At 44.0% G+C, this 25,707-nt stretch overlaps 1 protein-coding gene across 10 annotated transcripts in view; it reads left to right on the top strand.

Annotated features, from left to right (window-relative positions):
• The first annotated feature begins 1,712 nt into the window (after positions 1 to 1,712).
• The window catches only part of TNIK (TRAF2 and NCK interacting kinase), a 415,562-nt gene continuing 391,567 nt past the window's right edge, over positions 1,713 to 25,707 (top strand). For 4 of the 10 annotated variants that reach the window (XM_020980386.2, XM_020980405.2, XM_078147460.1 and 1 more), the window contains exon 1: positions 1,713 to 2,283. In XM_020980386.2, the coding sequence (XP_020836045.1) occupies positions 2,227 to 2,283 (57 nt within the window). In that variant the 5' untranslated portion in view covers positions 1,713 to 2,226. The remainder of the gene's footprint in view (positions 2,284 to 25,707) is intronic. The other 6 variants (XM_020980391.2, XM_020980396.2, XM_020980388.2 and 3 more) reach the window with 2 other exon arrangements.

Raw genomic sequence — 25,707 nt, 5'->3', positions numbered from 1 at the left:
GAAGAACTTTTAAAAGAACATCATCTAACTCTAAGCTACTATTAGTATTAATAACACAGGTACTAGGTAGGCTTAAAGGCAAAACTTAGTCATATGAATTTTGGTGGCAAGTGATCAATCTTTCAAAATTCATGGTGCATTAGTCTTTATAAATACCAACATTAATGAAAACACAGTACAGTGGGTGCCGAATATCATTTTAAAATGCCAAGAATAAATTGCAAACATTTAAGCTAACTGCCCTGACTTTTTTTTCATTCACTCACTTATATTCACTTGTTCATTCAAAGGCTTTAGTCTGAAGTTGGTATTCTTCCTTAAATACAAGCAAAGCCATTCAGAGCACTTGGCTCCAGCGAGATTGTTTCTAACAAAGGAGAATGGAACACTTTGAAAGCTCACAATTCTATTTGTAACCAACATTCCGTTTTCGTGTTTCCACTTGGTGTACCCATTTTCGTGTGCCTGGGGTCGTAGGGGAAGCAGCTCTGGGGGCTGGGGGTGAGGGGGAAGTGACTTCACAAACCGCCTCACAGTATAGCAGCGCAGCGCTGTAAATATTTTGGATGCAGCCGAGAAATTGGCTAAAAAACACACTGTCTCCCTCCTACACCTTGTATGTTACATGTTTCCTGGCAGCCAAACTTTCGCTATCAATCTGTGTAGGTCAGCAGTGAAACGCGGACAGAAATTTAAATCCAGGTTAGGAGCTCTAGTCAGCCTTTGCTGTCACAGGTACCTGGCGCCTGGGTCATCAGTCGGAAAGGAGAATTCTCCGTAGTACAGGGCATTTCCTCCCGGGAACTGCAGCCACTAGCAGCCCAGACGGTGGGGAGAGAGAGGTGGGTGTCGATTTCCATTCCAGGGCTCAGCCCCCTATGACATCCTCTCTCAGCTTTTGCAAGCTGCACGAGTGACCGTGAACCAGGGGCTAGGGGCAGGGAGCTGACCCTGATCCTGTTGCTTATGCACATTTTCAGCTTTGCCCTGGTGAGTGGCTTGGGCGCTGCTGTTGCCTACGCTACTGCTCCTTTTTTTCTGAGCCGGACGTTTGCGGCCCACTGCTGGAGGCCGATCCCACCCCCGTGCCCTCCCCACTGCTACATCAGTCCTTATATGCACTGGCTGCTGCGGCGGGCTGGGCTACTCCGGCTCTGCAAATAATCGTAGGGTTGGGGGATGTTGGCCTTTATTATCATTATTTCTTAAGATCATCGGGATGTAGAAGGCAAAGGCACTGTACGATCCCTGGTGAAGAATCTGTCTTTTTTTTCTTTTCTGCAACGTTCCCCCCCACCCGCCAGCTCCGCAGCGATAGAATTTCTTCCCTTTTCTCTGACAGCCCCCACCCCCGCGGGCTAGCTGTATGCTCAGGCACGTTCCATCAGCTCCAGCCCAAAAAACAGTCGAACGTGCCGGGGGCGTGGAGGTGGTGGTGGTGGTGGAGAGGGGTGAGATGTCTTTTCCTCCACCTCTCCAGTCCCCCAGAAGGGCTGGTGCAAGAGACTGGGTCAGGAAAAGCTGGCTCTCTTAAGCTAGTGGAGACCACGCCTCCTCTCTCTCTCTCTCTCTCTCTCTCTCTCTCTCTCTCTCTCTCTCTCTCTCTCTCTCTCTCTCTCTCTCTCTCTCTCTTCTCTCTCTCTCTCTCTCTCTCTCTCTCTCTCTCCTTCTCCCCCTCCCTCCCTCCCCTCCCTTCCTCCCACCCCCCCACTCTTTCTTTCTTTTTTTTTTTTACTCCTCCCAGGAAGCTGTGATAGACACTTCGGTGCGGCGCTCTTCCCCCGATCTGAGTGGAGGAGTTGAAGTGTCTCATTATAACAGCCAATACAGCCGCCATCCACGCACCAGCAGAAAAGCATGTCCCATTTAAATACACCCACGCAGCCTCGGCTCCCTTAGCAGCGCTGCTCTGCCACCCGGGCCGCTCGCAGCAGAAGCAGCCCACTCGTGCCTCCTCCTCCTCCTTTTCCTCCTCCTCCTTCTCCTCCTCCTTCTCCTCCTCCTGCTGCTGCTGCTGCTGGGGCAGGGCGCCGAGCCGAGGCGGACTGCTTGGCTGCCGGACCTCGCTCACTTGCTCTCCGCGGCTGCTGCTGCTCGGACTGTTGCGGAGGGCGCTGGGGGGCGCGACCCCCGCCCGCATGAGGACTGCCAGCCCCTAGAGCGAAGGGGCAATTCAGGGGACTGCCGGGGCGCCCGGGGCTCCGTTTGCCCGGTGAAGGAGACAACATGGCGAGCGACTCCCCGGCTCGCAGCCTGGACGAGATCGATCTCTCGGCTCTGAGGGTGAGCTCGGGCGCTCTCGGCGCCTCCCTTCTTTCTCCTCCCCGGGGCGACTGGATCCCGAGATCTGGAGGCATCCATCCTTCGTGGACCGCGGCTGGGGGTGGGGACGGGAGCGGCGCAGGGAGAAGGAGGGGAAGACTGGGGGCTCGGGGCTCTGAAGGGACCTGCCGGAGGCTATTTGCACTGGGGGCTGCTTTAGTGCCACTTGACTCCAGGCTGGCGATAGATGCGTGTCCCGATGGACTGACGGAAGGATGGAGAAACTGGGGTGCCTTTGGTAGTGGGGACTGATGCCTGGAAAGGGAGATGCCCGGGTGTGTGTGTGTGTGTGTGTGTGTGTGTGTGTGTGTGTGTGTGTATGTGTGTAGGAGCAGCTCACGCCGCCGTTTACCTTTCGCACGGGGTTGTGTGTACAACACCCAGTTCGCCCTCTCGTTTCCCTGCTTGAGGGCCACTGGAAGCCACCTGCTCCCAGATGTCCACTCCTGGCGGGCATCGGGCGAAGGATGGAAGGCTCAGAGCAATTCCCTTTGGGTAAGAATACAATAGTAATCAATGTTCAAAAAGGCTTCAACCTCTCCGAGGCAGTCTGCCGGGGAGCTGCTGACCCTTCTGAATCTGGCATACAGTGTCAGGACCAGGGTCCCAATCAATCCACCCCAGCCCTCTCCCAGTTTTCCTAGGCTGTCTTTCTACCTGCAGCCTGACATTAGAGCCGAGACCTCCGTGAGCTCCAGGCGTCACCGGGAAGGGAAGCTGGCCACGAAGCTAGGACAGCTATGCTGGACTTGTCCATACAAACATTTCCCCTCGCCTCGCCCTCCCAGCCGTCTGGCTTCCTCTAGGGCACTCTTCGGGGCTTGCTCACCGCCCCCCCCTCCCCTTTCCCCAGTCACCTTTATTTATGCCTTTAACTCCGCCTTAGTTAAGGCTGCTGGTCTGAGTCTATTGATATTTCAATTTTGTAACAAGCAAAAAGGAAGATCCAAATCTTCGACAGGAAGAGAGACAGACAGAGAGACAGAGACAGAGAGACAGAGAGAGTGACCTGCCATCAGGCCAATTCACCTTCTTCGGAAACTCACTGAGATGCAGATTCTCTGTATTGACCAAGATATCCCTAAGATAGAATCCATTTTGCTGCCGCGGGTGGTTTTTAATAGCCAAATATCAGAAACCCCGATGCTAGCAGTATATTTTCCTTTCTCCCTTCCCCCTTACCCCCCAACACTTGAAGCTAAGGGAATTTATTTTCTTGCCATTTTAATGAAACGCTGCCTACTGGAAAACTGGATGGGGGTGGAGGACTTTAAAGGAAAAGGAGAAGATTGGGGGCCAATTTAAGAAATGCTCATTAGCTTTACATACTACAAAAATAGCTTTCCCTGTGTTTGATGAGGCCAGGGTCAGTGAAACTAAATAGGCAGGTGTAGAATCCTGCATGTTCTCCCTGGTGGGGGACAAAGCCTGTTGTCAAAGGGACGCTCAATCTTTTTTTTTTTTGGGGGGGAGGTATTTCTTTATCTCTTCGAGCCTGCATTAAATCCTCCCTCTCTTTTCATATATTTCAGAGAGCTATTACTGTGATGGTGAAAATCTTGGCACATTTTCTTGGACTAACCACTCACTTGAATTCTCTCTCTCTCTCTCTCTCTCTCTCTCTCTCTCTCTCTCTCTCTCTCTCTCTCTCTCTCTCTCTCTCTGTCTCAGCTCTCTCTCTCCTCCACCCCCAACTTTCCTTCCTAATTCTTTTGGTCCAAGATGTGAGGGGAGGAGGGGAACCGTGATTGACAGCTAGAAGTCTGAAGGAGTAGCAGAGATGTGACCATTCAGACTTGACTGGGGTGGGGGTGAAGCTCATTCACCATTTAACATAAGAAGCGTTTTGAGAGCCCTTGCCTTGGCACTGACTGCCGCACTGAAAAGAGACAGTCCCTAGTGACCATCTTGGCAAACCTAAGGGGCTCTGAGGTTGTGAGTGAGTAGCTTTTATCCTGAGGGGTTTTTTTTCTTCTTTATGAAATGCAGCTATTCCTATGTCCTACTTTCTGCACCCTTGAGTAGTGTGGCTGTAGGAGAGCGAGTGGTGGCAGCTTAGCAGTTCAAGGTGCGGAGAAAATGGGAATCGGGTATCAGGAGCTGGAACAATGGGAAAGCCCATGTGCCATTTCCCCTAGAATAGTGATCCCAAGCAGTTCCCTATGGAGAGAGAGCTTTGATGATTTGTAAGTTGAGGGAATTGCATGCCTTTCTGTTGGTTCCCATGGAAGGTTTTGTACAGTCGAATTTGAAGGAATACAGAGCTACCTTGCCAGCAGCCATAACCAGTGGGTAGGGCTGGCCTGATGCTATCTGGAGTAACATTCTTGTTACCCGCTTTTCTTGCCTGTGTGTTTCAGAATACCTGGTTTGGATCCTGTGCTGAAACTGACCAGCCAGCCTGGGGCTGGCTGCGCTGTATTCCTCCTCTGGCATGCTGCCAGGCATGGGTGGGAGAAAGATAGCAATGCCAAGCATCAGAGAGGAGAGCTGGGAGGAAGGAGGACTGGCTAGGGAGGAGTCCATGGGAGACACAGCTTAAGCAGAGGCAGGGTGCCAAGTTGCCTGCAAGCTAGAATGATTCCTATGGGGTCAATGGGAAAGCTGTTGGTGAGGAAGAAGGATAGAAAGGCCAAATGACATCTCCTGGATCCTCCCAGATCAAAATCATCCTTGCCTTGCTAGATGAGGAGAAGGTAGAGTCTTCCTGCTTTGAGAAACCTGACTTGTTATTAGGCTGTTAGAAATGCAGGGCCATATTAAAGTTCCCTGAAAGTCTGCCAAGGTCAGGGGCTTGCAGGATGATTCGCCTGCAGCCTTGCAAGTCCCCAGATGCTTCAGGGCCCCTAGGATTTGCATCATGGATGGTTTGTAGAGACCTGTACCCAGCTCTGGGAGGGGATCAGATGCACAGTGCCCAGTCCTTTCTGAGAGAGCCCTTCATCCTTTCTCTCTTAGCTCCATATTGTCCTCAGCTGGCGTTCCCAGACTGGAACTGTGTCTGAATTCTCCCAAAATAGTAACAATGCATAATTTAAACGAGAAACCTCTTACAGCTACTATCATTTACATTATGCAGCATTTTGATGGTTTCTAAGTGAGAGAAGAAGAGGATTCCTATTGAGTTAGAAGGTAGATCTGCTTTGCCCAACATATCTGTCATTGATTGTCGGAGGTCACGAGGGTCACAAATAGAATGAGAAATTACAGTGGTTTCTTAGAACATTAGAGCCATAAAGGACCTTGGAGATCATCTGAGCCAACCATCTCTCTTCCTTTATTTAAACAGGGGAGGAAACTGAGTTTCAGAGAGGTCAACAAAGGTCACAGATACTTAGGGGGAAGAAGGTGGATCATCCTTTAAGTCTTCCAATACTTTCCATTATCCACAGCGACTGATTTTGAGTCCGTTTGAGCCCTAAACATGACAGAGGGGTGATTTGACAAGGTAATGAAATTTCAGTCAATGGAAAAGAAGAAAAATACCTGATTTCAGGCAGATCATATGTATACCAGGTACCTCAGATCTGCTACCTAAAAGGCTATACTGATTCATCTCTTCCTGTAAAGCAGTGAATGATTAAACAATGGAAAATGGGTGTTCTCTTCTGAGAGCTCTCCAGGGAATGATGGCTTTATAGCCCATTATCCCAGCAATCAATGTGTGTTTTTTTGGGAGTGTGTGGGTGTGGGCTTGGGTGTGTGTGTCCCACACAAACCTATATTTCACCTTTCTGTAGGTAAGGTATAGTGGATAATATATACTTGTCCACACAAATACTGTTATATTTAGATCCTGTATGTACATGTCTATGTAGAGATTGACAGACTCAGAAAATCAATTCACATAGGCAAATCTAGGTTTGGACTAAGCCTTGATTACATCACATCAGATGGAATTTGTTGCTAGCCTTACAAGCCCCAAGGTTTTAATGTGGGTCTACTACCATCAATATGGTGGTCTATTGAATAAATGAATGAGTATTGGTACAGTAGAAAGGAGAGGACCTGGATTCAAATCCTGCCTTGACTATTTTCTACCTATATCTTAGGCAAATTACTTTACCTCTCAGGGTCTCAGTTTCCTCATCTAGAAAATGAAGACTAGGTAGCTTCAAGGGGCTTTTCTAGCTTAAATCTGTGATCCTAGGAACACAAGACAAAATGGCTGAGCAGTCCCACTTGTTACTGTGTTGACTCTGGGCAAGTTTCTCTATGTCTCATTCCTTATCTGTAAATCTGGCTTGTCTACTTGATACCAGGCTTTTGAGGAGATTATTACATAATGAATTGATGATACGTGATGAAAATGATTTGAAGCTCTGAAGACCAGTGTAGATGGAAGGTGTTGTTATTTAAAGTGGGAGGGAAGCAGTGTCATACAGTGGTTGGGCGCTGTTGGAGTTCCTGGGATGAAGCCCTACATTTGATACATCTTGGCTATGTGACCTTGGGCAACTCACTGAATCTCCCATTGCCTCCAGACAACTGTGTGGTACTGTACTTTGAAGAAGGTGTGCCCATTGCCTTTGGTGGAGAGCCCCACACTGAGTGTTCCCTATGCCAGTGGAAATCACAGGTCCATTTTCTTCTCTTCTCCTTCCCCCCAAATCTTTTTCTGACCCATTATTCAAGTAGAAGTGCATTCTGGCTATACGTTTCTTTTAGAATTGGAGGTATAGGGCCGGGGCAGCTAGGTGGCGAAGTGGCTAGAGCACTGACCCTGCATTTAGGAGGACCTGAGTTCAAATCTGGCCTCAGACACATAACACTTACTAGCTGTGTGACCCTGGGCAAGTCACTTAACCCCAAAAAAGAATTGGAAGGGTGGGGTTAGTCAAAATAGTGAGATCAGCATGATATAATGGCTAAAACTCTTGACTTGGAGTCAGAAGGATTTGGGTTTGAATCTTGCCTCCAATAGTTACTAGGTGAATGACCCTGGACAAGTTATTTCTCTTCAGCTTCTAGTTTGTGGTTTTTTTTTTCTCATATTCCAAATGGGAATAAGAATATTCCTGGTACTTTTCTCACAGGGTAGTGATGAAGCTTAGATGAAATCATGTTTGTAAATAACTTGTAAACTTGAAAGTGCTATTTGAAAGTCAACTACAATTTATTAAAATGAGGTAGAAAGAATGTAGTGGTAAATGGGATAGAATCACAGATTTTAGAATGAGAAAGTTTCTTAGAGGTCATCTAATCCCCTTCATTTTCCTAGGAAGAGACCTTAGAAGTCATTTGGACCAACTGTCTTATTTTATAGAAAGGAACTGAGTCCTAGAGAGTTAAAATAACTTACTCAAGGTCACATAGAGGTGGTTAGGTGGCTCAGCGGATAGAATGCCAGACCGACTAAGGAAGACCTGAGTGCAAATCTGGCCTCAGACAGTATGACTCTGGGCAAGTCACTTTATCCTGTTTACCTCAGTTTCCTCATCTGTAAAATGAGCTGGAGAAGGAAATGGGAAACCACTCCACTTATCTTTGCCAAGAAAATCCCTTATGGGGTCATGAAAAGCTGGACGTGAAGGAGTAACAACCCAAGGGCGCATAGATAATAAATGGGATAGGTAGAATTTGAAATCAGGTCCTCTGATCCTAAATCCAGTACTCTATCTCCTATACCATGGTGCCTCCCATTTTATAGGGGAGGCAGGGATTAAAATCCAGAAATTCCAGAAGTTGGTCTTCTTGACATGAAATATTTTTTTTCCGTTTGTTAATAACCAAGGCAGTTTTCAGAGGTCATAGGATTTAGAATGGATGAGGGTTTAGAGAGCATTGACTCCACTCTTCCCCCATTTTACAGATGAGGAAACTGAGTTGAAGTGACCTGCCCATGATAACAACACAGATAGTAAGAATCATATCCTATGGTTTCAACACAAGTCCCCTGCCTCCAAATCTAATACTCTTTCTTCAATCAATCAACTAACTAATTAAATACTGTTGAATGAGTCTAGACACTTTAAACACGGCCTTGATTCAGACAGTTTTAGGAGGTGGGCAGCAATGGCGTTATTAAGGTGGCCAGTCATATATTAACAGAATGATATTCAATCAAGTTTTCATCATAAAAAATGACTCTGTCCCCTCCTGAATATGGCGGAGAAAAGCCCTTTCTTGGAATCCTTTGGCACTGCCTAATGCTGTCATTATCAGAATATCTAAGTAACAACATACAGGTCCCATGCATGATCCTGCTAAGGATTTCTTTTTAACCTGTGGAGTCTTCAGCGCAAAAGGGAAGGTAGGTTGCCTTGAGCCATGATACATAATTACTCACTTAGGAGGTCACAGGGCATTTTTTGAGGACAATCCTCTTACAGGGCCCTTCTTTAAAAATCTCCCATTTGTTTTCTTTCTCACCTATTTGGCCCTTTGTTAGTCAACGGTTTTCAGTTCTTCCCTGCCTTTGTCCTGAAATCAGAAATCTCTAGACTCCTTGTCTTGTCTGCCTCGGCCTTTAGTGATAGAGGGAGAAGAGCTCAGTGCCTAAAGCAGCAGCTCAGCCCCGATGATTGAGTGTATAATGATGTATTGGGGGCAAAGTCTCTGTGCAAAGTGTTCTGAAGGCAATTGGTGAGCACTTGAGTGTGAAAGATGGCCCAGCATTGAGCTGTGGCTTCTGTCTTGCTGATGGAGCTGGTAATCTCACAGGAGGCCCGGATCAGACTTAGAAGAATGTGAAACAGAAAATTCCATTGATGCTTTTAGAATGAAATTTTATTTGGAGCATAGAAATACAAACTTTCTTGGGGAGCGGGGTGAAATTTAGAAAATGTTGCATAAATTCTTGCTGTAATCTCTTCCTTCCTTTATCAGCTGAAGATTGTTTCCCTAGTAGATTCCCAGCCCTAAAATTTTGTATCCAAAGTTGTCGCAAGATATCTTAAAGGAATGTCTTGAATTTCTTCAAAATATATGTTTAAGTAAATTAAAATTTGCTGAACATGGAGAGCAGGAAGTGCAGTATAGGAGATCTAAGAGCACTTGATTTGTGGCTGAAAACTGTAATTGTTCATGATTATAAAAATGGAATCTTTAAAAAAGATGTACATGTAGGATGCTATTGAATGATCACAGATGACCCATGAAACCTAGGGACACATAAGGAAAACTCTTCAAGGATGAGACCCCTGGTTTTACTATTTATTACCTGAATGACCTTGGGCAGATTACTCCACTTTCTGAATCTGAATTCTCTCAACCCTAAATGAGAAAGTTGGGCTAGAAGATCCAAAGCTTCCTCTAGACCTTATAATGTGTCACACACACACACACACACACATTTTCATTTTAATATTTAGCACCTTTCTAGTCAGAATATCACACAAGTGTATATCTCATACAGACACAGTGAATCTATGGGATATCTGTATGTTTTTGTACATACATGTGTGCATGCATGTCTAGAAATATTGAGACTGGTGCAGAATGTCAGTGCGAAAGAGAAGGCTTGGATTCTAGTATGCCCTCTGACACATACTGAATTCAGACTAGATTTCTTCTTTTAAGTACCATGCCTTAAATCCAACTCACTCTGACTCTTGTAGATTGGCCAACAATAGGTCCTAGCCCAAGCCTCATTTGGTCATTGTTTGGGTTCTGATGGCTCAGAGTGAATGTAAATAGCAATCATTACTGGCCAGAAACTCTTCAGCTGCCAGAAAGATTTTTTGTTTGTTTTTTGACTAGGTAAAAGCAGCCATTCTTTGCCTCAGTTCTTACTTAACATTGATCATTAAATGGGTGTTGGTCAAAAATGGTCAAGCTGAGACCTGGAAAAGGCCTTAGCTTCTTAAAAAGGCCAAGGTCTCCCACTGCATCCCTGCTATTTCCACTCATCCTGATCCATATCTTTCCACCAGTCCCAGATGGCTCTGAAGCAGAGATTGAGGCTGTTGACTTTGCATAGCCCTGACTCATTTAAATCCAATTCACTTTCAAGTCATGACATCACCTTCCTCATGTCTCAGTCCTCTTTGAGAAGGAAGGACAAATAACAGTCAAACAAGTGTAACCTAGGGTGCAAGGTACAGCCTCCCAGTATAGTATTTCTTCCACTAAAACTCTCTCTAAGGGAGTGGAAGATCTGTATCTGTGGAGGAGGTTTCCATATTAGGAGTTCCCTGCCCTGATAGACTCACAGATCTAAGCCAAAATAAACACACACACACACACACACACACACACACACACACGTACGTTCTAGTCCACTTTTAGGAGGGCTAGAGTTAGCATTACCTGTACAGTATATAAAAAATTCCCAAAATTGGAAATAGGAGTAAAATTTTGTGGTTGTTCAGTTGTTTCAGTCATGTCTGACTCTTTGTGATCCCTTTTTGGGGTTTTCTTGGCAGAGATACTGGAGTGATTTGCCCTTTCTCTCTCCAGATCATTTTACAGATGAGGAAACTGAGGCAAATAGGTGACTTGCCCACAGTCACAGAGCTCAATAAGTGTCTGAGGCCAGATTAGAGTTCAGGAAGATGAGTGGGTAAAATGCCCACCTTGTCTCTGTCCAACTCCAAATTCAGCGTTCTTTCCATTGTGACTTGCAAGTGAACTCCATGAGGGCAGAGATTTTATATTTTTTTCCTTTGCATCCCCATTCTGTTTCTATGTCTTAAACCAACTGGGGGCTTAGTAGACTTTTTGAAGACAGACAGAATTGCCTAGAAGTAACATGGGCAGCCAGGTGTCGAAGTGGATAGAGTGCCCAGCCTTGTAGAGCTCCAGGCCTGGAATCAGGAAGACTCAGCTTCCTAAGTTCAAATCCAGCCTCAGACACTTACTAGCTGTGTGGCCCTGTTGGCAAGTCATTTCACTCTGCTTGCCTCAGTTTTCTTATCTGTAAAATGAGCTGGAGAAGGAAGTGGTAAACCACTCCAGTATCTTTGTCAAGAAAACCTCAAATGGAGTCAAGGAAGAAAGGCCCTGACAGAACAAAAAAAAAAAAAACAAGCCAAAACTTCTTTGTTGCATGACTGATTAAAGCCCTGGTTGTCTTGTTTACTAGGTAGCAGGAAGTCACAGCAAAATGCTACCTTCAGGGCCTTTAAATGTCTGGCCTGAGGTGGTTGTGAGGGTTTGATGGCTGGAATTTCAAAGCCAAGTCTTTAGAGTTCTAAGTGTTACTAAAACTCTAGGAGACCATTAAAAAAAAAAGTCAGATGATAAAAAGACCCATCCTGGTGGTATGTATGGTGGATGTAGGGTGGTGTGAGTGGGAAGCAAAAGGTGGTGCTTTTCCATAAGAACAGAGCCTTATCTCCATTGATAGAGGTTACCAAGGACTCCTCTTCTTAGAGTTCCAATCTCGAGCTTGGTAGGATCCTAAAGTTAGAGACCCAGGCCACCTCATTTAGTCTAGCCTCCTCATTATTTTAAATGAGGAAACTGAGGCTCAGACTTGTGACTTGCCCAAGGTCCCACAGGTAAGGGCCAAAGGCTGGATTTGAACTCAGGTCTTTTGATGTTACTATGCCATCCTATCTGCAGGGCTTAGTAAAACTGAAAGACCACATGGTTTAATGGAAAGAGCATTGGTTTGGAGACAGAGGACTTTTGATGCTAGCTATGTCTGTGAACTCCTTAAAGTTACTTAATCTCCCAGGGCCTCAGTTTCCTCAACCATAAAATAAGGGGGGAGGGGGAGCAGGTGGACTAGATTGCCTCTGAAGGGCCTTCTAAGCTCTCAGATCTTAAGAATAATAATCATCTCTCCTATAGGAAGGCACAGTAATTAATTAATTAATAGGAAGGCCTATTATTAAGTCCTTCAGAAGTGTGTTTTTAAATAGAGATGGGAAGTGAATACACATTTATTAAGCACTCATGTGCTTTACAAATATTACCTCAATTGAATAGGACTGAAAATTCCTAACATATTTCCCTATATTGCAGACGGCTTATGTTCCTTATTTCTAGTTTGGAGCACATTACTGTTGTTTTTAAGTAAGGTATTTGGAATTATTTGAGCCAACCGACAAGCATTCATTAAGTTCCTACTTTGTTGTATAGTATTGATCTAAGCCGTAGGGTTACACAGATGACCAAGTGCCTGCCCACTGGAAGCTTGTATTCTACTGGGTGGATAGAACATGTAAACTTACAGGCACATACATGATAATTTGGGGAAAAGGGAGAGAATACTAATAGCTAAGGGGTTCAGAAGTGAGTCCCCACAGGCAATAGCACATGAGCTGAAGGAATTAGGGCTTCTAAAAGAGTAGAGAGAGAAATCCTGGCTGTGTATTACAAGCATGAGGGGGGTGGGGGGTGGGGAGATAGTACGTGCAAATACACAGAGGTTAGAGATGGGAGGTAGAATATAGGAACTGAAAGTAGCCTGGAAACTTGTGTACAAGTAGGGATTAACGAGGCCAGAGTCAGGTTATGAAGGACATTCAATGCTAAGATGAGGAATTTGTATATTATCCCAGTCAATAGGGAACCACTGCCCTTATTGAGCAAGAGTGACACAGGCAGACTTGTTTTAAGAAAATAATTTCGACCACGGTGCAGAGGATATGTTGGGAAAGACACTGTAAACCTGGAATAAAATTAAAGGATTGTTGCAGCTATGTGATCAGGAAGTGTTAAGGGGTGGCTGTAGGAGTAGAGAAAAGGGATGGATTTGAGAGATGCCCTGGAGGCAGAATTGGCAAGACTTAGCACCCAATTAGACATAGTAGGTGAAGGAGAAAGCAGAACAGAAGATGACTCTGAGACTGTGAACGTAGGCGACTGCAAAGATGGTGGGCCATTTGTCAGATATTTGGACGAAATATAAATTTACAACTTTTTCCTTTCCTTTCCTCTTCTCTTCTCTTCTCTTCTCTTCTCTTCTTTCTTTCTTTCTTTCTTTCTTTCTTTCTTTCTTTCTTTCTTTCTTTCTTTCTTTCTTTCTTTCTTTCTTTCTTTCTTTCCTTCCTTCCTTCCTTCCTTCCTTCCTTCCTTCCTTCCTTCCTTCCTTCCTTCCTTCCTTCCTTCCTTCCTTCCTTCCTTCCTTTCTTTCTTTCTTTCTTTCTTCCTTTCTTTCTTTCTTTCTTTCTTCCTTTCTTCCTTTCTTTTTTAAAGACCAAGTGAGACCGTCAGCCTTGATCTGGTACCTAATTTAAAAGTCGAGCTTTGGTTCCATAAGATGGTGCACTCCTGAGATTAGTGCTGAGGTGGGCAAGCCTGTCTTTGAATGCGTCCAATAGAAACCCTGTTAGTTTCCATGGTACTGATTATAGGAAAGAATGAATTTTCAATAGCTCTTTATTTATAATGACTGTTTTTTAATCAATGAGATTGGAAGTTTGGCAGTATTGAGCAGACTGATACAGTTGATGGATCCAGCAATATCCTTTATTTTACACTCATTTAATTCATCAGTGTAGTGGAAAGAGGTCTGGATTTAGAGCCAGGAGACCTTGATTGAAATCCCAGCTCTTCTCTCCATTTCTCTGGGTCTCAGTTTCTTCTGTAAAAATGGAGGGAGTTGGTTTTGGTGGTTTCTGAGATCTTTGCTGCCAAATTAACTGTGTGACTTTAGGTAATCTCCCTGTACCTCAGTTTCCTCTATTGAAAAAAAAGAAGGCATTGGACTGGATCAGTGGTGTCAGACTCAACTAGAAACTATTTATGAGGATCCCTATGGGCCATATATTGAACTTAGTTTTAAAATGTAATGTTATACATGTTTTATTGTATTTTTATTTATCTCATTAAGTGTTATTTTTTGCTATTATTTTTGTCAAATTATTTTATTTGTTAAATTATTTTTGTTAAATATTTCCTGGGGCAGCTAAGTGGTGCAGTGATAGGATGCCAGCTTTAGAGTCAGGAAGGCTCATCTTTGTGAGTTCAAATTCAGCCTCAGACACTAGTTATGTGACCCTGGATAAATCACTTAACTCTGTCTCAGTTTCCTTATCTGTAAAATGAACTGGAGAAGGAAATGGCAAACAACTCCAGTATTTTTACCAAGAAAACCCTAAATGGTGTTAAAAAAAAGTCAGACATGACTGAACAACAACAATAAAAAATATTTCCCAGTTACATTTTATATGGCTGGGCTGCAGTGGGGAGAGTTACAGAGATTGTTTTCTTCACACTGCTACCAAATTGGAATATCTAAAAGCCCAGGTCTGCCCGGGTCAGCCCCTTCTCACAAAGCTTCAGCGGTTCCCTGTTTCTTTAAGATAAAAATACAGACTGCTCTGTTTGGCCTTGGGTGCCCTGGCTTCAGCTTACCTTTTCAGGGGATGACACATGACTCCTTTCACACAGTCCACATTCCGGCCACAACCCGCCTTCCCTGCACACAACATTCCATCTCATGTCCCTTTTCTTTGCATTGGCTGTCCTCCCATGCCTGGAATTCCTCCTCACCTTCCTCTTCAAATCTGGAATTCCCTTCAGAGCTCATTTCAAGACTGTGAGGCCTTTGACGATGACTTCACAACAAGCATTAATTACCCACTAAGTTCCAGGACCAGTATTAGGTACTGAGGGAGTCAGACCTGAACTTTAGGGATATCAATTTGGCAGCTATGAAGAGGATGGATTGGAGAGGGGGGATGCTGGACGTAGGGACACAGACTAGGAAGGGAAAGGTAGCGAGGTCATGAACCATGAGAGTTGTGGATTGAATAGAAAGATAGGGACAGGGGAAAAAGATGTGAAGTCAGTGTCAACAAAGATTTGGAGACTGGTGAATTTGGAGGGATGTGTGAGAGTAAGAATAGCATTAATAATAATAGTTTGTGTTTTAGGTAATTTCCCTGCCTAATATCACACCAGTAGTAAGTGATAGAGCTGAGATTTGAACCCAAGCCCTTTGACATCAAATCTAGTACACTTTTCACTAGTGTGGAAGTTACCTCTTTATTATATGCTGACTAGTGAGTTCCTCTCAGTCCCTTCTTCCATGCACATCAGCTGTTTTTCAGTTGTGTCTGACTCTCCATGACCCCACTTAGGGTTTTCTTGGCAGAGATACTGGAATGATTTGCCATTTCCTTCTCGGCTCATTTTACAGATGAGGAAACTGAGGCAAACAGGATGAAGTGACTCATCTAGAATCACACAGCAAGTACATGTCTGAGGCCATATTTGAACTCACAAAGATGAGTCTTCTTGACTCCAGGCCCAGCCTTCTTTCCACCTAGCCTAGCTTCATGCACATCATTGTGGGTACCACCCCTGACACTCTGTCCTCCCATGCATTTGTCTCTTTGCCCTCTGGGTTAGACCAAATTTGGAGAGGGTTTTAGTTTCCTTATTTCTCATTGAACAAAATACACTTGTAAAAATGGGCAATGGTTCCCAGTTTATCATCAAAATCTGTTATTGCAGGTAGATATACTATGTAGGAAATTAATTGAACCAGAATGTGGAGAGAGAGAGAGAGAGAGAGAGAGAGAGAGAGAGAGAGAGAGAGAGAGAGAGAGTGTGTGTGTGTGTGTGTGTGTGTGTGTGTGTGTGTGTGTATGTGTCTATATGATTGAATGTGGAATACGTTGTTTGTTCTTCTTTCTTGAAGAGGACAGTGAGAATATTGTGTAATGAATATATATTTGATATATATGTATGTACATGTATGTGTGTAGGTATGTATATAAGAGCCCAGAATTCCAAGGCAGGAGAGCCATGGGAGAGAGAGACAGACAGACAGACAGACAGGCAGACAGCCCACAAAGCAGAGGGTAGCTACCTTTGATTGGCAGGATCAACAATTATATAGAGACCCTTTTCTATATGTTTACATCTAGGGAGTAAGTAGTCTGGGGAAGTCACATGATGGCCTACCTTGTGTAAGGACCAATAGCTACCTAGCCCATGAGACCTTCCCTCTGGAAGTCTGCCAAGCAGGTTCAGGGCAGGGCAGGAGAGGACCAGAGTTCTTTTTTCCTCCCAGAAGCCCCAGAGATCTTGGTTAACCCTGCTGTGTCATCCAAAGGAGTCAGTTTAAGGTAAAATCATCGCAGGACAGGATCTAGCTTTGGGCCCCCGATGCCAGATTTCTTTTCCAGTGATTCGCACATTACCCAGAAGGCTTGAACTTCTAGGAATTATTTAAAAATAACTCTAAATCTCTTGGGAACAACTTTCAAACACCACAACCTTCCCTATTTCTTCCTTGTGATTTTTAAAAAAGCTTAATTAGCCAATTAGCTTAAGGCCTTTGGTAGCTCAGAGATAGAAGCTTTTTTCCATGAAAAAAGCCTCAAAAATGTAGACACTTAAAACAGTTTTAAGATGAGTAGTGATTTTCAAAATCTTATTTTTTATTGATAACTGTTTTTTTCCCCTAGCATCTTTATTTCTGAATTCCCCTTCCCCCCTACCCAGTGCATCATCTGCTATAACAAAGACGTAAAAGGAGGAACAGTTCTGCAAACCAAGCCACGCAGGAGTTATATCTAACAGCACATACACTATTCGTCAGTCAACGAGCATTTATTAAATGCCTATGATGTACTGGCCACTGTGCTAAGGACTGAGAATCCAAAGAAAGACAAAAGACATTCCTTGCCCTCTAGGAGCTTACAGTCTGACAAACAAACAATTATGCACAAACAAAAATATGCAAGTTAGGTTGCAAAGAAGGGAGGAAGATACATTTTCTCAACGTTTCTCAAGCCCAAGCTCTAGATCATTATATTTACACATCATTCAGTTTTTTTCTTCCTATTTGCTTTGTTGTGGTCACTAGGCATATTTTCTGCTTCTGCTTGTTTCTATGTCAGTTAACACAAGTCTTCTCGTGTTTTTCTAGATTACTCATTTGGCATTTCTTACAGGACAGAACTCATTTTTTTTTTGTTTTTGGCTAGGCAATGAGGTTAAGTGACTTGCCCAGGGTCACAAAGCTAGTAAGTGTTGTGTGTCTGAGGCCAGATTTGAACTCAGGTCCTCCTGAATCCGGGCCAGTGCTCTATCCACCTAGCTGCCTCCTGGACAGAACTCTTCCACTCCAGTTAGACACTGTGATTTGACCTGCCACTCTTCAATCAGTAGGCACATATTTTAATTTTTTCCAGGTTTTTTCTTTGCTACCAGGAAAACTGTTGCTGTGAATGTTTTATACATGGAGTGGGGGAATCTTTCTGCCTTTAACCCCTTCAAGCATATAGAATTTATGATGTTTTAATTGTGATTTTCCTTCAAAGACCCCAACAGGAACTTTAAATTTTATTTTCATTTTCTAAGTTGGAAGGCGTATGCATTGGGATCATGTATTCCTGCTTTACAACAACAACAGTAATGAAAGCTGAGTTTTCAAAGTGCTTTACAAATATCTCAATTAATTTGTTAAATGAAATGTCCTTAGAATAGGAGAATGGAGTGGTGGTTTCCATCCATATCTCCTTCAGAGGCCCTATGAAGCCAAATTTCAGCAATGAGAGTACCATAACATTGATCTGATTGTCTGATAGGAAGGAGCTTCTGAAAGCTTGATTCTTTTGAGCTAAAGTGATTTCTGTGTGGCTTGTGTCTATATCTATCTGTATATTTATTGTTCTATTAGAATGTGAGTTCAATGAGGGCAGGGACTTTTTTTTTCTTTTCCTTTATATCTCCTGTGTAGTGCCTAGAATATAGTAAGTCCTGAGGCAGCTAGACACAGTGGATAGAGTGCTGAGCCTAGAATCTGGAAGACCTGACATCAAATCTGGCCTCAGACATTTACTAGTTGTGTGACCCTGAGCAAGTCACTTAACCTCTAAATGTCTCCGGTTCCTCAACTGTAAAAAGCGGATAATAACAGCAGGATAAAATGCTTATTCCCTCCTTTTTCCCACCCACTTCCATAATAAAGGTTTATTGGTTGATTCATTCAGCAAGCTTTGATTAAGTGCCTACTACATACAAAGGGCTGGGGTTAAAAGGTAAACATGCATCCACAGTGCCTCCCTTAGATCTTTGGTTTGTACTTTTCAGTTACTAGGGCAGATGAGGTCCTCGGCTGGGCAATAGGAGTCTGTAAGCTTGGTGGTTCTTAGATGTAGATGATAATACCTGACATTTATTTTGCACTACTAAGTTTGTACAAGGCTTTATAGAGGATCATAGGATCTTAGAATTAGAGCCATAAAGAGACTTTGCACCTTGACCAAAACAACCTGAGGAGGGACGCAAAATCTATCCATCTCAATGGTGTGTTTCGCCTTGAGGTATCCAGGTTCCCTGGCTGACTCGATTTTATAACCCAGACCCACATTTTACGTGCATATAAATTATACCTGCAGAGGGTAATGGTTTCATAGCTACATAGGGAAATAGTTTGATCATTTCTACCCGAAGGTGGTTTTCAGCTGCCAATTATCAAATATTATAGTAAACCCCATGGGTGGAGCTGGCTGTAAATGTTAATTGTAAACTGTGGTTTAAATAAACATATTAATAATATCGGGCATTTATAGAGCACTTTTTCATCTTCAAAGTACTAGCAACCATTAACTAATTAAATATCCTTTCTGCATATGACCTAGATGCAAATACAGCTCAGATAATTCAGACCAGGATCAGGAGAGGGAAAAAAAAAGGGCTACATTAAGGTTTCCCTTTGGGTTCAAGGTCAATGGTCTTAGGATTTTATGAAAAAACTAATGTGCTTAGGTTAGGCTACTCTTCCTTCCCTTTACACCCATCCCAAGGAATGGTAGGAAAGTCATTCTAGGGGATTCTCTAATTATTTGGATGCACCAAATTTATCATGTTTTAGGGATTATATTAGATCCTACAATTGGCAATTATGGGATTTGAATTCCAACTATGAGAATCCCATATTGGTCATTGATGAGGTATCATAACAAATCCTAAATATACATATAACTAGCTTTTAAAGGAGGACTCATCCCATTCCATTTACTAATATTTGTAAGGACAAAGAAGATCTACTGAGTAAGTAATTTGAAGTTCAGGGGAAGAAATTGTACCCGTTGCATTAGGTTCCACACAATGCCTGGCAAATAGTAGGTGCTTAACAAAAGCTTATTGATTGATATCAATTCAGAGCAATTTATTAAATGCCTGCTATATATCATGCACATCTGGGAGAATGGGGAGGGCTGGGGAGATGACATTGAGTAAGGAAACTCAGATCAGCATCCAAAGAGTTTTAGAGTTGCCCAACGGGACTGGTAACTGGGTGGTTTGGTAGCTAGCACTAAATGTATCTGGAATCAGGAAAACCTGAGTTTTACCCCCTTCCTGTGCGACCCTGGACAAGTCATTAAACCCTCATCTGCCTCAGTTTCATCATCTGTAAAACTCGGCTAATAATAGGAGATACCTCCTAGGGTTGTTGTGAAGATGAAATGGAGGTAATGTTTGTAAAACATCTGGCAAACTAAAGCACTATGTAAATACTAGCTGTTAGCTGTTATTACCGTCACCCAGGTGTGTGTCTCAGGTGGGTCTTAAACTCAGGTCTTGCTAACTTTGAGACCGGCTTTCTCTCTACTACCCCATACTGCCTTCCTCACTGAGTGGATATAGCATGTAAACAGATAGCTATATACTTGGTGATTTGAGGGGGAGTAAGTCAGTCATTTCTATTAAAGGGTACATTAGCTCGCCCAACATGAGGAGCCACAAGGCAGAACTCTGGGGGAATGGACCGTTTTTAAGCTTTTAAAGTCATGAATCATTCTGGCATTTGTAGACAGGCTACTTGGTAGTGTTCTTTGAGCCCCTCGTTTCTTCTTCCTCCAACTAGACGGGAAGGCCTGGTGGGCAAGCTCATGTGTTTGTGGCTCCCAGCACTTGCTAACGATTCAGTAAAGCCTTGGGAGATGAATGTGGAAGGCCACGTTTGTGTTTTCTTGACAGGTGTTCACTTGGATGTGTGATTGCCCAAATCGTGAAAGAAGGATGGAAAGAATCAGCCATGAAGAGAGGCCTGGATCCAGCCCTGCCTCTGACACTTACTAGCTTTGTAACCTTGGCTAAGTCATGGGTCTTCTCTCCTCTTCATGTTTCCTTCTTCATCCACAAAGTTCACACCCAGCTTGTGGTGCTTTTCTCAAAGGGCTGTTCTGAGATCAGAGGAAAGGTCTTTGGAAACCTTGAGGCGCCGTATGCATCCACTGTTGTGGTAGCTGCTAAGAATAATACGCCAACACTGAAAGGGATCCATGAGCTTGTGTTGGTCATCCCAACTCTATCCATCCTTCAAGACTCTGTCCCAGAGTTCACCAGGGGAGGGACAGTGGTTCACCCAGTGTGCTGGGAGAGCCTTCTTCATTTTCTCTTGACGTCACAAGGACACCAGTGATGCACATGGGTTTTTTCATCGGGTATCCCTCAATCTCTCCCTGTGACCAGCCCGTTTATCTTTTTCCACCCATACATTTTTAATGACATACTTTCCTCTCTTTCAACTGCATGATTTATTATTTGTAATATGCTTTCATTTGCTTCATAATCTTCAACTTTATTTCATCAGAGACAGTAATGTTCCATGTATTGCATCCACTCGATATCTTTGGAAGACTGTTGGTGTTAAAAATATGGGCTGACTATTAACATTATTTATTGCAATAAAATGATAGGCAGAGTCGTGGATCTGGACATGAAGCCATCAGGACCTGGGCTTGAGTCCCATCTCTGACTCATACTGGCCGTGTGACCTTGAGCATCCCTTCACTTCTCAGGACTCCAGGCAACTCTCTGAGCCTATAAATGGCAAAGAAGATGTGCTACTGAATTAGTGAGAGGAATTTCCTCACTTGGGAGTTCCCTATGTCATTGAAATCATGAGTTCAGTTCTGATTCCTATCCTAACAATAAACAAGAGACTTAACTAAAGAGCAGACTTTTTAAATAGCAGTTAGGATTTTTTCCCCCTTATTCTTTTGTCCTTGACTCTGGTTTTTTGTTTAAAGAATAAGGACATATCATACACCGAAGTTGGAGGCCCACTGGAAATTAGCATCCAGAAATGAGGGGTGTTATTTGTTCAGGTGAGCTACCGCCTCCCTTTCATGTTTTTTCTAAATGAAAGTGTTTGATCTAAATGACACTATCGTAGGGATCTGGTATTTCAGGGAATCATAGGATCTTCCATTTGGAAAGAGAACTTGGAGGCTTTGCTGTTTCTTGACGGTCCCATGGCATTTTTAAAATACCAAAGTAACCTTTTCACTTTGACAGTAATCACATTTGGTGGGTTTCTACGCAACTCTGTGTGTGTGTGTGTGTGTGTGTGTGTGTGTGTATGTGTGTTATATTGAAGGTACATAGGAGGGAAGGCTTTTCTCAAGGCTAGAAAATCTAAGACAGTTGACTGTAATTCAGTGACATCTCTTCATGGCCCGGCTTTTCCTTGCCCAGTGGTCAATTTTTTCCAAGGATATCAACCCCTTACTCCTCCCTCTCCTTCCTCTCTTCCCTTGATGCCTTCTCACTGTGATGATGGAGTCCTGGAACTAGCTCTTTACCTCTGCCTGAGAGAGTGGCTAGTCTTTCTTCTTCCAACCTTCAGAAAGTTTGCACTGCTGGTCCTGTTTGCTTGTTCCATTAGTGAAGGGCGGTGAATCTTGGGAGGGTGCTTGCCTGTGCTTCTGGGAACCAGGAAGAGGAAGGGGCCGTTTGGAGGGGGTTTGCTTACTTAACTTACTGGGGCCTGGCTTTCCTGGTTTAAGAGACTTGGCTATTTCAACCCAAGTGTTTTAGATTAAATCCCCTTGGAAGTTGACTAGATAACAAGTTCCATTCTTGTCTGAGGCTCAAGGAGAGCCCCTCAAGGTCAAGGGCCATGACTTTGTCTTAGAAAGGCATCAATTTAATAACTGACTCTTGGAAACCAAATTTCAGGAACAATGTCCTGTGTTTGGGAGGGAGGAGTAGTTTGGGGCAACATACGAAGCCTTATGGGTCATAGTTTAGGGCTAGAAGGGCCCTTTAAAGTGATCCAGTCACTCCTCCCATTTTACAGATGAGAAAACTGAGTTCCATGGAACTCTAGTGACTTGCCTGATTCAAGATCCCAGGACCACACATTTAAAGATGGAAGAGATCTCAGAAACTGTCTAGTCTAGGAGGTTAACTTTTCTAAGTGTCATGGATCCCTTAGGCAGTCTGGCAGAGGCTACAGGCCCCTTCTCAGAATAATGTTTGTAAATGCACAAATTAAAGTACATAGGATTGCAAAAGAAACCAATTATGTTGAAATACAATTATCTAAATGTTAAAAAAAAAACCAAGTTCACGGACACTTGGCTAAGAGCCTTTGATCGAGGTTTTACATATGAGGAAACTGAGGCCCAGGCAGATTGAGACCCAGGGGAAAAAGTTGATAGGTATCTAAGGCAGAATTTTAACCCACAGCCTTGTGATTGTGAGTGCAGTGCACTCTGTCTTACCCTATGTTACTGAGGGATTTGAGTCAGGTGAGCTTGGTCTCCATGCTGGCTTTAACATTGACTGGCTAGGCTGTTATGGACAAGTAACTCTCTCCTGGGCCTCAGCTTCCTCATCTGTAAAATGGGGATAATTAACGATACTTGCAATAGCTGCTTCATAGGGCTGTTGTGAAGAGAGTATTCAGTCAAACAGTAAAATTCTGTAGAAATTTAGAATCATACATAGATTTAGACCTGGAAGGGACCTTGGACCCCACTGAATCAAACCCCTTCATTTTTCAGGGAAGACAAGTGACTTGTCTAAGGTCATATAGCTAGTCAGCTCTGAGAGTGGATTTGAACCCAGGTCTTTTTTTTTTTTACTTCTAAGGTTAATGCCCTCTCCACTATACCACATGTTATTATTTGTGTAAGCGTCCATGATTTAAACCGGGTGGATATTCCCTGAACTCCTGCCAACCCTGAACTCATCTATATCTTTAATAGGGTGTATGCCGCTAAAAGGCTTATTCACCTTCAGCCAGCCCTGTGGTGAGCCAGGCGGGGCCTTAGTTGACAGACATCAGTTTTCTCTAATTTGGGAGATCCCAGCCATCGGGAATGCAGGGTTACATCCACACCACCATGAGGCATCAGAGTGGGACCTGATTAGTGGAGGCAGCTGGGTGGAGTGGTGGATAGAGTCTGGAAGACCTGAGTTCAAATTCTACCTTAGACATTTACTAGCCATGGAAGGCACTTACTTAATATCTCTCAGCCTTTATTTCCTGATCTGTAAAATGGAGATAATAACAGAACCTTCTTTGTGGGATTGTTGTGAGGACCAAAGGAGAGAGCAAGCTATTATTATTATTGACAATAATTCTCCACTGCCAGCATGGCAGCCAGGCGAGGCACACAGCCGCTCCTTTGTCTGACTGATGACGTTCTGTGCGTACTCTGGGGAGGGAGCCTTTGAAGGAAGCACTCAGGTTATCGCCCCTCCACGCACTTACTTGTCAAATATAAACAGCCTTTATTTCAGAAGCTGAATGGACGTTGAATGTTGAGGTGAGGAGCGGGGCTAAGCATTTGGGATGTCTTTTAAAAGAATCTACATCCCCTTGTTTGCCCCAACTGACAGAAAATGAGGCAAGGAAAATCTGGAGGCAGGGCCAGCTCTCTCTCTCTCTCTCTCTCTCTTTCTCTCTCTCTCTCTCTCTCTCTCTCTCTCTCTCTCTCTCTCTCTCTCTCTGTCTGTCTCTGTGTGTGTCACACACATACACACACACACTCACGTGTGAGCGCTCGCTTGCCTACCCCTCATTTAAATGGCTGTGTTCTGCTCCCCAAGAAAAACTCCCTGATAATGATCTCAGGTCCACCTAGATGGAATTTCCAAGGCTCCCTCCTCCTAAAGAGGAAGAACAACCCAATATCAAAATAGGGAATTGTACAAATTCACCATAAAATCCTTAGGGGAAACGTTAGAGGCACACGAAGCTCTTCCCCCCCCCAGTCCTGAGAGCAGGAAAGGACCAGGAAGCTCAATGTCCCTTGATATTAGTGTAATTAGAGCTCTTACAAACTTCCCCTCCCCTCCCCCAGTCTTTAATTTGTGTACTTGCGTGTGGAAGGTGCCTAGGGCTTTGTCAGCAGCAGCAGGGGCGCTGCTGGGGCTGGGATGCTCAGGGGTACGCCCCCCTCCTGAGACCACTGCTCTGTTGCCTTTCATCTCTGTGGCACACAGGGTCTCCTGTTGGATCTCACTGCCTCACAAAATTGGTGTTGCATCAGCTTTGAGGAGACGGCTCTGTTTTTCCCATCCAAGTAGCTTCCCTAGTTGGGTGTGCTGTTGACTAGAGAGAATCAGCCATTGGATCTCCCATCCAAGGAAAGGTGTCTGGTTCAGTCCCACACCAAGGATCTCTGGTTTGGTTGGTAGTTGATTCCATGGCAACCATCAGCCGCTGGAGTGGTGGTGGAAAGGGCTGAGCCACAAGTCCAATGACCGGTTCATATACTGGAGCCGCCATTTTGTTTTAAACGGTGCCCTCCTGCAAGCCATTTCACTTTTCTAGGTAGGCCTCAGTTTCCTCATTTTGTATGTAATGATGTTGGAAGAGATGTCTCTAAGATTCCTTTGGGTTCTAAAACGGTTGTCATCCTTTGTTCTCGAAGAGGATAAAATGACATCACTATGCTAGGGTCAAGTTAAAGTGGGTCCAATTGCAGCTGATCAGACCAATACGAGCTCGGAATGTTCTACCACAGGCTGGGCACAACTAGTCCGTGTGAACCTTTGGGGTGGATTCTCTAAATCTGCACATCTTGTGTTTCTTTTGAGCTACTTCAATTCTGCTTTGCTCATAGAGCACAGCACCGTCTCTGATGTGGGCCCACCATGCTGAGCGATCCTGTGTCAGTGCCTCCCACGTCACACAATCAATGCCAAAGTTCTTAAGCGAGCCCTTGAGAGTGTCCTTGTACCACTTCTTCTGAGTACCATGTAAGCGCTTGCCCCGTGTGAGTTCTGCATAAAATTGTCTTTTTGGCAAGTGTACGTTTTGCATTCGAACAACATGGCCAATCCAATGAAGTTGCACTCTCTGAAGTAGAGTTTGAATGCTTGGCAATTTAATTGGAGAAAGGACCTCAGTTTCTGGTATCTTATCTTGCCAGGTGATCTTCAGAACCTTCCTAAGACAATTCAGGTAGGAGTGACTTAGTTTCCTGGAATGGCACTGATAGACTGTCCAGGTTTCACAGGCATACAGTAATGAAGTCAGTACAGTGGCTCTGTAAACCTTCAGTTTGGTAGTCAGTCTAATACCTCTTCTCTCCCACACGTTCCTTTGGAGCATCCCAAACACTGAGCTAGCTCTGGCAATGCATGCATCAACTTCGTTATCAATGTGTACATCCCTGGAAAGTGCACTACCAAGGTAAGTTCTACAAATGTGTCCAAACAACAAATCCTTTTTCCAAGGTTGGAAGGAGGCCGTGATTGAAAGAAAAGCAGCAGGGACAGTAATTC

Source organism: Phascolarctos cinereus, unplaced genomic scaffold (genome assembly GCF_003287225.1).
Source record: "Phascolarctos cinereus isolate Bilbo 61053 unplaced genomic scaffold, phaCin_HiC Scaffold_7;HRSCAF=346, whole genome shotgun sequence".
Taxonomy (NCBI): domain Eukaryota; kingdom Metazoa; phylum Chordata; class Mammalia; order Diprotodontia; family Phascolarctidae; genus Phascolarctos; species Phascolarctos cinereus.
Note: the sequence above shows the minus strand (reverse complement) of the source record. Positions and strands in the feature narration are given on the sequence as shown.